The sequence below is a fragment of the Chiloscyllium plagiosum genome, chromosome 14 (assembly GCF_004010195.1).
Source record: "Chiloscyllium plagiosum isolate BGI_BamShark_2017 chromosome 14, ASM401019v2, whole genome shotgun sequence".
Taxonomy (NCBI): domain Eukaryota; kingdom Metazoa; phylum Chordata; class Chondrichthyes; order Orectolobiformes; family Hemiscylliidae; genus Chiloscyllium; species Chiloscyllium plagiosum.
In genome coordinates, this window is record NC_057723.1 from 33,439,754 (window position 1) to 33,453,919 (window position 14,166).

At 44.2% G+C, this 14,166-nt stretch overlaps 1 protein-coding gene across 2 annotated transcripts in view; it reads right to left on the minus strand.

The window, feature by feature from the left end:
* The window catches only part of kctd16b (potassium channel tetramerization domain containing 16b), a 209,764-nt gene extending 196,071 nt beyond the window's left edge, over positions 1 to 13,693 (minus strand). For both annotated transcript variants that reach the window (XM_043703492.1, XM_043703493.1), the window contains exon 1: positions 11,332 to 13,693. In XM_043703492.1, coding sequence (XP_043559427.1) covers positions 11,332 to 12,178 — 847 coding nt within the window. In that variant the 5' untranslated portion in view covers positions 12,179 to 13,693. The remainder of the gene's footprint in view (positions 1 to 11,331) is intronic.
* Positions 13,694 to 14,166: the final 473 nt, after the last annotated feature.

Below are 14,166 nucleotides of genomic sequence, written 5' to 3' on the forward strand. Positions count from 1 at the left end.
GAGAATTTGATCCATTCTAGTTGAGAATAGGTATTAGTTTTATAGGGATATTATTGCTTATGTTCATAATGAGATGAAACTTAAGACTTAGAAGTCATCAAAGGCTCAGGAACTTTCGACATATACTGTGTATCATTTTGTATGTAGAGATAGTGAGGCCATTGGAGAGTTGTAAATGAAATGATAATGTAAATGCCACCAATAAAGAGAAGGAGTTGAGACTTGTCTCCATAATCATGAAACAATTATTAAAAGCTCCCAGATTATACTGTCAGGAAAATATGGTAAGATGAAAAACAGAGTTATGTGCTCAAGAAGTAAATCATTATAAAATGCATTTCAAGAAAGCAGCAAGAGAGAAGTTATTTACTCCATCAGTTTGAGGACACCAGATATGCTTTAAGAGAGACAGCATATGATGGAGATACAAAAGCAGATATCTCACATTACAGAAAGTTCTTTGATTTAGAAGGAACAGTAAAATATCAGAAAGCACTAATGAGCCCATTTAAAAGAACAGGTGGTGAGGAGAATATTGGGCATTTAAGAAACAACATGTGGAGTACTGTGCACAGTACTGATCACCTTATAAATATATAAATGCATCAGAAATGGTACAGAGAATTGTTTATTAAACTAATAGCTGGAACGGGCAGGTTGTTTTATGAGGAAAGGTCAGAAAGTTTAAATTCGTATCAACTGGAGTTGAGAAGAGTGAGAGGTGACTTGATTGAAACAATTGAGATCCTGAGCAGTCTTGACAGGGTGGATACAGAATGCATATTTCTTCTTATGAAAGTATCTAGAACTAAGGATCATGGATTTAAAAATAAGGAGTCACTATTTAAGGCAGAGTCATAGAGATGTACAACACGGTAACTTACCCTTCAGTCCAACTAGTCCATGCCGACCAGATTCCTAACCTAATTTAGTCCCACTTGCCAGCACTTGGCCCATATCCCTCTCAACCCTTCCTAATCATATACCCATCCAGATGCTTTTTAAATGCTGTAATTGTACCAATCCCCAACACTTCCTCTGGTAGCTCATTCCATACACGCACAACTCTCAGAGTGAAAAAGTTGCCCCTTGGGTCCATTTATACATTTCCCCTCTCACCCTAAACTTATGCCCTCTAGTTCTGGACTCCCCCGATTTGATTTTGTTTTTCCTTCAGATGGTCATAAATTGTTCGAACTTTGTTCCTTGAAAAGTAGTGGAAGCAGAGGTTTAAAGTACTTTTAAGGCAAAGATGGACAGATTTTTGTTAAGCAAATGGTGAGGGCATGGGGGTGGGGTGGGGGGGTGAGGCTGGCGAAAAGTTATCAGTGTTAGGCAGGAAGTTGATGTTATAGTCAAATCAGCCATGATCATATTAAATGGCAGAGCAGGCTAAAAGGGCCAAATGGCCTATTGCCTATATGGAATGTTGGTACCAGAATTAGAATTTGAATGGAATCTTCACAATCAGGTTGACAGAACCAGGAGGAACTTGGTTCTATTTCACCAGAAAAAAAGTTATGCTCTGTGTAATGCAGCAGCTCCACCAGTGCCTGCAAACACAGCAAGTCCCCAGGTGATGAACAATGTCACTCTGGCCACACCAGCTTACACAACTTCCCCAGTCCCAGTGAATCTGGGAACGTCAATGCAAACACTCTCGAGCTCTCCAGCAGCAGTTCCTGTCTGTCTCATTCAGTCCCTAATATCCTCAGAGTTCCAGCCTCATTTTTGACTGGAGGGCCACCCCATAATAACCAACAACCAGGAAAACAAAGATTAGCCCCTATTTCAGGAGCATGGCAAACAACTAAATGCTTGAACAGGAGATGCAAACTGTAGAATAGATTACCCTTCTTTCCCATTATGACGCCCAAGCTTGTATACAGAATAGGTGCAATTAGTGGAGGAAATGATCTCCTCAAACTAAACAAAATGTCGGACCACTTAGCATGAGTTCATTCAAAGTTGGGGAACAACGAATTAAAGCAATCTTATGGCTGATTGTTCAAGAGTTTTAAAGGAAAATACCAACACTGCAGTTTTTGATTGGGCTACATCTGCAGAAGTGATAGCCCAGATGCTGCATGATCTCAGAAAGAGGAAAATGAATGAAACGCTCCAATGCCTTGGGGAGACTGCCAGTGTTATTTGCTACCTGCTTGTATGGTTTGCTAATGAGACTCACAACATGTACAACTCCAAAACCTCACACAAGGAAAGAAACAAACTCATGTCAAAAGGTCATTTTTAATACCAGAAAGTTAATTCAACTTTGGGAATTAACCCAAAATGAGGAGCATCAGCACACAACTAAAGCAAATGCCAGAGCAGCTGTAATGGCCATCCTTATCAGAATCCCCAATCAAACTAGAGTCAGCCCCTGTGACAAAACAAGTCCCTGCAGTATAAAGAGCCAAGGCAACATCAGTTAATATGGGTGCCCTGGAAACATAATTCAAACAGTAATGTAACTGGCTTTTCCTGTGGTGCATGAGGCCATCTTACAAGAGGTCACAACAAGACTCAAGAAGCTAACGATCACCACAAAGAAAGCCCCTTACATATATAAATGTCACAGTACAAGAAATGCCCAAAATTCCCAGTCAGACCAAATTGAAAGAATCAAATGATTAAAGGATGCCTGATGTCTTACAGCCTGCTATACCCACATTGGTAACATAAAGGTAAGCATTAACTATTCCCCAGCCAGATGCCCCAGAAAACACAGACTTTCCAAAGGGGGCTCCAATCAAATGGCCAGTGGTGGAGTTCTCCCACAATTGTAACATTAGGTCAATTGTTTTTGTTGTTGGGAGGGAGCTGGGTGAACCAACAAAATATATTAATCAACAAAGGTGCCAGTGTAATACTCATCTGCACTTCCTTGAATACTATACCATAACAGACAGGTGTTATAGATTGTTGTAGCTTATGACAGTATTTAAAAAGATGGACATGATGGGAGAGTCTTCTGAATTCTAGTTAAGTCTCAGCTCAATATCTAAAACAGCAGCGTAAGGGAATTTGACAAAAATGGGAATAATATCTGCAAACAGTGATTATAGTAACAATTGTCTTTGGTTGAAGTTTTGAGTGAGAAGACAGCATTGAAACAGACCCTTGGGTCCAACTCATCCATGCCGACTAGATGTCCTAAATTAATGTAGTGTCACTTGCCCATACCCCTCTAAACGCTTCCTATTCATGTATCCTTCCAAATGCCTTTTAAATGTTGCAATTGTAACATTTTCAGATTTATTTGTATCTGTCATTAGAAGAGCTTTATTTTACAATCCTCCTAATCATGAGGATGAAATGTTGGAGCGATCAATCGAAAATCACTTTTGTTTATTTTTGATCACTAGTGAGCATGATAATGGTAGAACAAAAGGTCAGATTCCCTCATTAATTTATTTAAAAAACCTAATCCCAATTCAGAGTCACTCAAATAGTAAGGAAACACTTGTTAAGCAGGAGATCGTCAGACAAGACACTTCATGGCAAATCCACAAATTAAGCCCATTAGGAACTCTAATTGTAATTGGAGACATACCTTTAATTATTGGAAATGTAATTCTGTGACAACGTAATTCTTGTTGCACAGTCATACCCTTACTCTTCTGTCAAATATTCAGTTAGTGCGGAACATTTTCCACTATAGGTATTTCAAATGGAATATCTCTGTTAGTTTCAAGGATCAGTGCAAATCTGCTTTAACATTTGAATGTCAGAATTACACCCATGTTTGTGCAAGGGTTTCACAACACTGCCACCATATTCCCCAAGTGACTGGCAGCATAGAGTCATCGAGATGTACAGCATGGAAACAGACCCTTATGTCCAACTTGTTCAAGCTGTTCAGATATCTAAATTAATCTAGTTCCATTTGCCAGCTCTTGGCTCGTATGCCCATAAACTCTTCCTATTCATGTACCCATCCATATGCCTTTTAAATATTGTAATTGTACCATTTTAAAATACTTTTATAGACTGAGTGCTTGTTACAAATGTAATAAGAGCACCAACATTTCCAAGTTCATTTTCTAAGTCACAGTCATAGTCATAGTCATAGAGGCATAAAGATGTACAGCATGGAAACAGACCCTTCGGTCCAACCCGTCCATGCCGATCGGATATCCCAACCAAATCTATTCCCACCTGTCAGCACCCGGCCAATATCCCTCCAAACCCTTGGTCACTCCTCAGCCTCCAACGCTCCAGGGAAAACAGCCCCAGCTTGTTCAGCCCCTCCCTGCAGCTCAGATCCTTCAACCCAGTGGCCTAACCAATGTCCTGTACAGCCGCAACATAACCTCCCAACTCCTGTACTCAATACTCTGACCAATAAAGGAAAGCATACCAAACGCCTTCTTCACTATCCTGTCTACCTGCGACCCCACTTTCAAGGAGCTATGAACCTGCACTCCAAGGTCTCTTTGTTCATACCATCCTTAAATGGATTTATATCACTATTCCTTTATTTTCTAAACAACCTGTTCAAAGATGCTACTACATACTTCTGGAGTAGATGGGACTTGAACCCAGGACTCCTGGCTCAGAGATAGGGAGACTACCACTGCACTACAAGAGACCTTCACCATACAGTCATTGTCACTAGTTTAATATCCTGGAATTTCCTATTTAACACCATCATGGGAACACCATTATCTTAAAAACAACTGTTAGTCAAGATGTTTCACTGCCTTCTTCAAGACAATTGTTAGCCACAAGACTTGAAGAAGTGAACAAACAATATTTATAGTTAACTAGAATCTTAGCTACAGTAAAAGAATCAGAGTACATGGGGCAGTGGAATGCATGGAGCGGCAGGCTTTTTATATTTTGAAAGGGAAGAAGGATAGTTATAGTCCAGTCGATAATTTGCAGGAAATTGTTGGCTGCTTTATATTCCTCTTCTTTATGAAATATTTTGTGACTTTCTCATATTGCATTGCACAACATCCATAATATATTATCACTACATCTTCTTTAGTCAAGGATTTTAAGTTTGTGTACAGAAAGTGCTAATGGGCAAAGGTAATTACAATATTTTCATGAAAGGTACAATTGGTTTTGCATTATTAAAGAGATGCTGTCCTACGGTGACACTGTTTTGTTTTGTATTGTTTGCAGCTTTTGGAGTATTTTAGCAATCACCAGTTACACATCTTGTGTAAAAATGTGATTGCACTTGATTTTAGGTCAACTTGTAGCCAATATTTTGACTTTGTAACAAAAATAATACTTTCATGTCATGAGCTGTGCCACTGCACCCTCTTCTGTCTACAGTTCTGTAAAACACTGTCAGCTGACAATGAACCTTGAAATGGTAAAATTCATTCAGGTGAGCCAATGTTTTGCTAACCACTCAAGGGAATTATTATTTGTCTATGAACTGAAAGTAATGTTCATTCACTGAAAATAAGTAAAAGATGTTGCAATGTATTGGTATTTCAGAATTTTTTTAAAAGATAAATGAAAGATCCCACTTAAAAATGATTTAAAATTTATTGTTTAACAATACCAATTATAAATGGTACCCTACTCTGTCCAACTCTGAAATAAGAATGGACAGCAGATTATTGATTACCGTGTGTTTAGAGGTCAGTGAACTAAATGTCAATACTATACTTTATAGAACCTGAAGAGTAACCTAATACAACGAATCAATTTCTCAGTACAGAGTAAGATACAAATTTTAGTTAATGTTGATGAGCAGCTTGAATTACTAGAAAGCTTTTTTTTAATCAAATTTATGAATACCTTTCTATAAAATAGAAATACAAAGCCCTGAAACATATTAACCAGCTCTCAACTTACAATTTCCATCTTAGGGTAACTTATGAAGTCATTCTCAGTTTTAAAATGTTGGAATTGCATTGGATCATCAGGATGGCCTCTAAGGCTGAGTAGAAAGCATTAGTGAGTCATTACAGAGTCAGGCATCCATCCATTCTAGGGCAATTGTTCTGGAATAAGATACAAGAATACATTTTACGTGGGTGGCACAGTGGTTAGCACTGCTGCCTCACAGCGCCAGAGACCCAGGTTCAATTCCTGCCTCAGGCAACTGTCTGTGTGGAGCTTACACATTCTGCATGGGTTTCCTCTGGGTGCTCTGGTTTCCTCCCACAGTCCAAAAATGTGCTGGTTAGGTTAATCGGCCATGCTAAATTGCCTGTAGTGTTAGGTGAAGGGGTAAATTTAGGGGAATGAGTCTGGATAGGTTGCTCTTTGGAGGGTCATGTTGGGCCAAGGGGCCTGTTTCCACACTGTAAGTAATCTAATCTAATAGACCAATATCCAACAAATAGGTCATAAAGTAACAGCATTGTAGGTGATACTAGACAGTAAATTATTAAAGAACATTTTATGCCACACAACACTCATAACATATTATTTGGATGTGGGTTGAATCCATCATTTCTGTGATGGGAAAAGCAAAGAGAATTTCCACCCAGATTATAGAGAGCAATGCTTTGTAAATCATCTAGGATTTTTACCAACAGTGTCTGAAGAAATGCCTCCCTCTTCGTCATAGCCACAGTAGATATGCCAAAATATAAATACATCATGCCAGTACTGAACTTGTTTCTTACTCCCATTTTGCTTCTGATGGAAAATAATGGCCCAGATTTTCAGGTCAGCAAAAAAGCAAAAGTATTCATCACTGACCTGTTCAGCCTTTGGTCACATGACAATCGCTCCATACCAAGGATCATCTTAGTGAACTGCCTACAATAATATGAAATCTTTCCTTAAGTAAGGGGACCAAAACTGTTCAGAGCACTCCAGATGTAGTCTCACCAGCACCTTGTACAGTTGCAGTAATACTTTCTTTCTCTTATACTTCCACCCCCTTGAAATAAGGACCAGCATTCCATTAATTCCTGATTACCTGCTGTACTTGTGTGCGAGCTATCTGCATTTCATGCACAAGTACCCCCACTAGTAATTATAAACATACTACTCTGTTCACAATCCAGCTACATCTTATGCAACAATATGAAATATTTAAAAAAATTACAGTTAAACTAATAGTTTAAAACACTAAGTTTCATTAGCTCAGCGATTTGTAATTAATACAGGTGGGGCTGGGGTGATGCCGTCTTCCATAGCACACCCATTGAAAAAATGCACACTCACGACTGGATTTCTTTCTTCTGGTAAATCTTTGAAATGAGAAGGACGTTTGCCATGAAATACATTGCATGATAAGAACATGAACACAAACATTTTTAATATAGAAAGGCTGTTGCGTTATAGCTACAACATGATTCTGGCTGATCAGGAGGATCTTATACCATCTAACATGGGGATAGTGGAAGGATTTACAGGTTGATAATCAACCTTTTTAGCTGTGTCATGAACACGATTCTGTTGTCATCAAGTTCTTAGAATGGGACTTGTACCCTGAGCCTCTGGTTCAGAGGCAGAAACACCACCCATTGCATCACAAGACTGCCGACAAGGTTTACACATTTAACTGCATGAGAGTTTACTCCACAGGTTTTTGAAAATTTCAGAAGAATAATGATGTTGATGCATTATTATAACTGCAAAATCCCAGCCACTGTCTTGTCTTAGTTGTAGCATAACCATCACAATAACTAACTGTTGGCTGAGGCAGAGCCAATAAGTGACAGCACCTCCAAACTATTTTATATTATACAATGAGCTCTGCTATTATGTTGAGATGATTACGTTGATTTTTTTACTGATCATTCAGCATGCCTTCTACTGTTGACTCCTGGTGGTGCACAGTGGGGTTTTCAAAATGAATGAATTGTCTTTTTACTTAACCAATGACTATGTACAACTATTCAGGGTGGAAGGGGGAATATGCAAATAGCAGCTGTAACACTTCAAACGTTACTGGACTACTGGTATATCACTAGTGGTGCTAAGTTGTCAGCAGATCTTACCAAAGTCCAACATAAAAATGTCTCTATGTGAACAAAGAGCAATGAAGAGCACTTGTGGAATGATTGCAAAGTCTTCAGATTTGACAGTCTGGGATTATTATTTTTAGATTGTTTCATTAATAAATTTATTTCTATTAACATTGCACTCAAGTGTAATTTTATTCTGTATATTAAATCAACAGATTCAAATACTGATTTGACTAACCATCTTTAAAGATACAATCACTGGTTACTAACCCTACATTTATTCTAAAATTAAACCACTGAATAATTTACAAGTAAACACCATGATAATATTAAATTGTAGAGGCCAGACTATACCCCCCTGCCGCATTTGACAGCCTCAGTCCTTTCACTGGCCTGTTTTACTTGAATACCTAATAATATCTGTGCAGTAGACAAAGAGAACTACTATCATGTCTATTGGGCATTAAGATTTTAATGTGGAGCACTAAGCAACAAAGAAACTGAAGTACATTCAAAAGGCTCAAACAGATAGTTTGGACTTCATGGAAAGAGTCAGGTCATGCTGACATGGGCCATTAAGAGGCCATCGTATTGTCCCAGTACTCTCAGGTTGAGGCAGCCTCCACACAGCAACTAACATCAGCTGATATCACTTACCAGAGGGAAATATGAACAATTCTAAGTTTGTAACATAAAGGATAGAGCTTGCCCTCAGTACAACCTGTAATCTTCAATTACAATGACTGGACATTTGTTAATCAATATTTGACATTGAAAACACGTTAGCCTTGTTCTGCCATTGTTGCACCAAATTTGTTGCTCCTGTAACTACATAACACAAATTGTTTAAAGAGCGAGAAGCCTTACAATCCCACTGGTAAATCCTCTACTATAAAAGATAAAAACGAAAAAGGAATGCAACAGATCCTATCCCGGTTCATACAATTTATCGCTAGATCGTCAATAATACCTTATCAAAATACAGTAAGGCAGGACCAAAGGGATCGCATATTAAACATGACCATGTACACTCGAATTTGTAAACCCCATGAATGGACAAGCTGTCCCTCCTGCCCGATCCCGATATTTGTTGTTTAATCAGCTAGAAACTGCTTTTTCATTATTTCCTTCATTGCAGATACTTCAGGGCGTTCTAAGACGTGTAAATGACGACTGCTTTAGATAAACGTTGTTGCGTTAAAAAAATGCCCTGATTAAAGAGACCTGATGAATTAGGAAGTGTTTGCCAGTGACATTGTGAAGGCTGCCATCTGAAAATCTCGCGTATGATTGAGCGCGCTGTGGTTTTTTTATCGTAAACCTGCAAAAGTGTGTGTTATCCGTGTCTCAGCCCGACAACACCAGGACTTGAAGAGCACTATTTCTTTTTCACGCTACAGTCATGCCCCTCAGATTTAAAATTCTAATCTTTCCAGTGGACTGTGTCCCAGTTGTTCATGACTAGCTTCCCTGCCGGCGTCCCATATTCGCAATAATCATACTCATAACATCCAAGTGTGGTAAATCACTTTCCCGAAATTGAATCTCATCCTGGCTTTCGCTTTCTGTGAGTCCGAGGATTGCACAGACCCTGACCCGCCCTGGCCAGCGGAAAACACAGCTCCTTACTGCCTCCTGTTAATGAGCCGGGCTATTGATCAAACCCACTCGGGCTTTGAGTTGCATCCGCAGCCCTGGGACACAAAGTAACTTTGGGAGAAGCTGGCTGGTGTTGCTAGCTGCTGAAACTGCTTGTTTCCCAGCCCAGTCAGAAATTAGTCGCTCCCGCCGCAAGAAAGTGCAGCGAGCAAGACACACGGGGCAGGATTACACTTTCGCAAGTTGTTATTACAGAGAACGTGTTACATCCCCCACGGTGACAGGCAGTCGCTGTCTAGGTGCTGAACAGCTCCTTCTCGGAGCGGGAAGGACTGTTACAACTTCATTCCGACACTGTATCTCTTTACCGGCAATACCGCTAATGATTCCCCTTCCACACAGACTCAGCGGCCGGCGGGTACCGGGCTCTTTCCCCTGGGCTATTAACACAGAAACGCTAGGCGTATGCGCAGAGTACAGCATTCCTGTCCAGCTTTTGTGTTCCGTGACCACTTGAACCCTTACCTCCTGTTCCGCTGTGACAGTAGCGTTTGTCCTGTTCACCATCGAATATTATTTACTGTAACATTATTGTTTTAGTTTCTCTCCATAAAAAGGAGCAGCGGGCTTGGAGCTCCCTCTCAGCAAAGGGTTTCAGTGCACAGTCGGTGCTGCCAGGGTGCTAGTGCTCGGTTTGGGTTCGAAATGCATGCTGGCGGCTCAATGTTGCCTGAGGACGGAAATGTACTCGATACTAAACTACTGCGTCTCAGCTCACAGCAACATGTTGGATAGTGGATGCATAGTGGGTGCACACTGGACTTGGGCACTGGATAGTGGGTGCACACTGGAGTTGGGCACTGGATAGTGGGTGCACACTGGAGTTGGGCGCTGGATAGTGGGTGCACACTGCAATTGGACACTGGATATTGGGTGCTCATTGCAACTGGGTGCTGGATAGTGGGTGCACACTGCAATTGGACACTGGATTGTGGGTGCTCGCTGTAACTGGGCACTGGATAGTGGGTGCACACTGCAATTGGGCGCTGGATAGTGGGTGCTCACTGCAATTGGACGTTGGATAGTGGGTGCTCACTGCAATTGGACACTGGATTGTGGGTGCTCGCTGTAACTGGGCACTGGATAGTGGGTGCACACTGCAATTGGGCGCTGGATAGTGGGTGCTCACTGCAAATGGACGTTGGATAATGGGTGCTCACTGCAATTGGACACTGGATAGTGGGTGCTCACTGCAATTGGACGTTGGATAGTGGGTGCACACTGCAATTGGACACTGGATAGTGGGTGCTCACTGCAATTGGACACTGGATAGTGGGTGCTCGCTGTAACTGGGCGCTGGATAGTGGGTGCACACTGCAATTGGGCGCTGGATAGTAGGTGCTCACTGCAATTGGGCACTGGATAGTGGGTGCACACTGCAATTGGACACTGGATAGTGGGTGCTCACTGCAATTGGCGCTGGATAGTGGGTGCTCGTTGTAACTGGGCGCTGGATAGTGAGTGCACACTGCAATTGGACACTGGATAGTGGGTGCTCACTGCAATTGGGCACTGGATAGTGGGTGCTCACTGCAATTGGGCGCTGGGCAGTGGGTGCTCACTGCAATTGAGCGCTGGGCAGTGGGTGTATAGTGGATAGTATGTGCTGACTGAGGTTCGGCACTGGTACCAGATATGGGCAGCATTTGGGCGTCGGGGACTGGAGCTGGTGTTGGGTAATGAGTGCGCACCGGGACATGGGGAACAAATGGTGTACACTTACAGGAGTTGGAGAGCGGTGTAGGCAATGTGCGAGTGCAAACAGGAGTGTACTCACGGTAGAAGAGGTATTCGGTGTAGCTGCTCCATGCCCTGTCGTCAATCGCCTGTCCGCACACTGAGCCTGTCAGAGACGAGTTGCTGCCCAGTAGAGTGAAGCCAGCTTCGGCCAGGGTGTCGAAGGCTCTCTCCAGTTGGCGGTAGCGGAGGTAGAAGCGGGACGTGTACCTGTCCGGGGTCCGGTCCGGGTCCCTGCTCTCGTTCACGTTGTCTCCGAAGACTTCCTTGAGGAGGCCGATGCGCCCGCAGGCGAGGATGCGGGGGACCCGGCGGAAGAGGCGGGCATCCCCCTGCAGGCTGTCCCGGCCCAGGACACAGGAGCCGCGGTAACCCAGCGTGATGAAGCCGGCGCGGCGCTCCGCCGCCTGGCTGCCGGCCCGGGGGAGGTCACTGCCCTGGGACAGCTCATCCAGGTCGCTGTGTGAGGGCTCCTCAAGGCCGGGGCTCTGCCCTTCCTCCGGGCTCAGCATGCGGACCAGCTCGGGCAGCTGGAAGAACTCCGCCTCCCGCCGGAGGCGCATCTTCTCCGGGAAGAGCTCGGGCAGCACCACCGCCCTGTCCCGCAGGTAGTCCAGGATGTAGCGGAATAGGAAGCCGTCCCGGTCGATGAAGAAGCGCCCGCGGTTGTCCCGGGCCAGCTCGGGGCCCGCCGAGTTCCTCTTGTGACCGAACATCCTGCCGAGCACCGAGTTCGGGAGGCTGGTCAGGGTGGACAGGCGGGTGAAGTACACCTGGCCGCCCACATTCAGCTCCACCACCTCGGGCAGAGGGGGCCCCCCGCTGCCGCCGCCGCTTTCCCGGGCCGCCAGCGGCACAGGCGGCCTGCAGTTCGCGTTCAGAGCCATGGCCCGGAGCCCCGAGCCAAGCTGGGGCCAGCAGGGTGAGGCCGTCTGCTCCCTTCCCCCGGGCGGAGGGGCAGGGCACTCGCTCAGAGAGCAGCCTCCCCGAGCCTGGCCAGCCCGGGACACCGGCAGGCTGCCAGCAGCTCCGCTTACCCCCCACTCCAGCTCCTCCACAGTAACGGGGGGGGGGGGGGTATGGGGGGGTAAATGGAGCAAAAGCCGACCACTCCCCCCCCCTCTCAGAGGGGGTAAGGAGGGGAGGGCGAGAGAGGAGGGAGGGGCTCTGCCCGTGGAATGGAGTCACCCTCCCTCCCCGGTCGTTTACCTCCCTCCCTCCCTCCCTGCCTCCGCCCTAGGGATGCTCCTGGTCCCCAGCTCCGGATAGACTGCTGTCAGCTCCCGGTTTGTCACATCTCCCAGAGAGAGAGAGGGAGAGGGAGAGTGAAAGCAGCTGGCAAAGCGTCTCTTACATCATCTTCCCCCAAAAGAATCTCTCTCACACACACACACACACACCGCCTCCTGCCGAGCTCCACTTCTCCAACTTGGAGAGTCGGGGCGGGATGATTCCGGGTGAACGAGAGAGAGAGAAACAAAACGCCAGCTCCCGCTTCCCCGGGCTCCTCACTCGCTTCTGCAGCTCGCCAAGAATCTGTGGCGCTCTCGGCTACTTTCAGACTCCACCACTTCCAGGCTCCGCCTGTCCAGCTTCTGGGCTGTGTGTGTTTTTTCTCTCTCTGTTTCACGTCCCCCTCATCCGCCCCAAACTCCCTCGGTTTCGCGGAAACCTACGAGACGGGAAATAATTGTCCCCTGAGGGTCAATCGCAGACGCAAAGTTGTCATTGGCCGTTAGTCACCAGGAAACCGGCTCCCCCGGGGTAAAACGCCGAAGCTCCAAGCGGTCTCCTTCCTCATTTGTCATTTCATTCTGTTCTGGGGTTGCCAGGGCTCAAATCCGTCGAGAGGCGATGGAGTATTTTAGGACTGTGGAATAAATAATTAAGTGGAAGTGTGCAGATAAGATGACCCAGTAATCCACACAGTCCCGGAGCCACATCTGAATCAGTTGCTTACAGCGATTCAGGCAGCGGTACGAGAGAGGGCGAGCGCTGGCGTCTGGAGAGACCGCTTGTAAGGCATGAACTAAAAGTTGGGACTACTGCTGACATATGCGGTCACCGTAACTAGAATTAGCATCAATAAACACGGACGTACTTCATGGTGAGGATAAATATACCAGCAGCGAATTATTACCGACCATCACTGGTATGCAAAGGGTTCCGAAAATTCTGCAAACAGTGCCTAACACATACACCTACCAGTAATCCCACACGGCCGTCACTAAAAATAACATCAATAAACATGTAAATAAAATGGCATTTCTTCTCGCAGAATCAAACTATGTCATTAACAAAATAGCCTATTCATAAGTGATGATTGCTGTGGTTAATGTCAGTGCGTAAAAAGGATAGTCAGGTTTCATATTCCTTTTATTCAACGCCAGTCACCATTCTCCATGGGTGCCATTTCTTACATTATTGTGAAACAGCTTTGTGGGAGGGGACACGCACACACCATATGAGGCTCTTTATGTTATCGGAACAGAACTATTTCAGGGTGATGCTATTTATACTGCCACAGGTGACATTACAGAAGAGACCAAAAACGCTTACTCAAAATTGGAATAAAATCAGAAAATGTTGAAAGTCATCTACATATCGCAATATTGCGTTTAGCACTTGCCAGTAGTCGTTTTAAATGTTAACTTACTTCTATCTCTCTGAAGTATTGGACCTGCTATCCCGATCTAGTATTTTCTGTTCGCTCTTTTAAAAAGTAAATATAGTCTTAAGGTAAGTTTATAAGTAGCAACTCTAACATAACACAGAAGCAATGATAGCATCCCGACCTGTCAGAAGCTTGGCAAATTACTGTCATATAGTCACAATCCAGAGACAAAGGTCCCTTGGACTCCACATACCCTGCGGT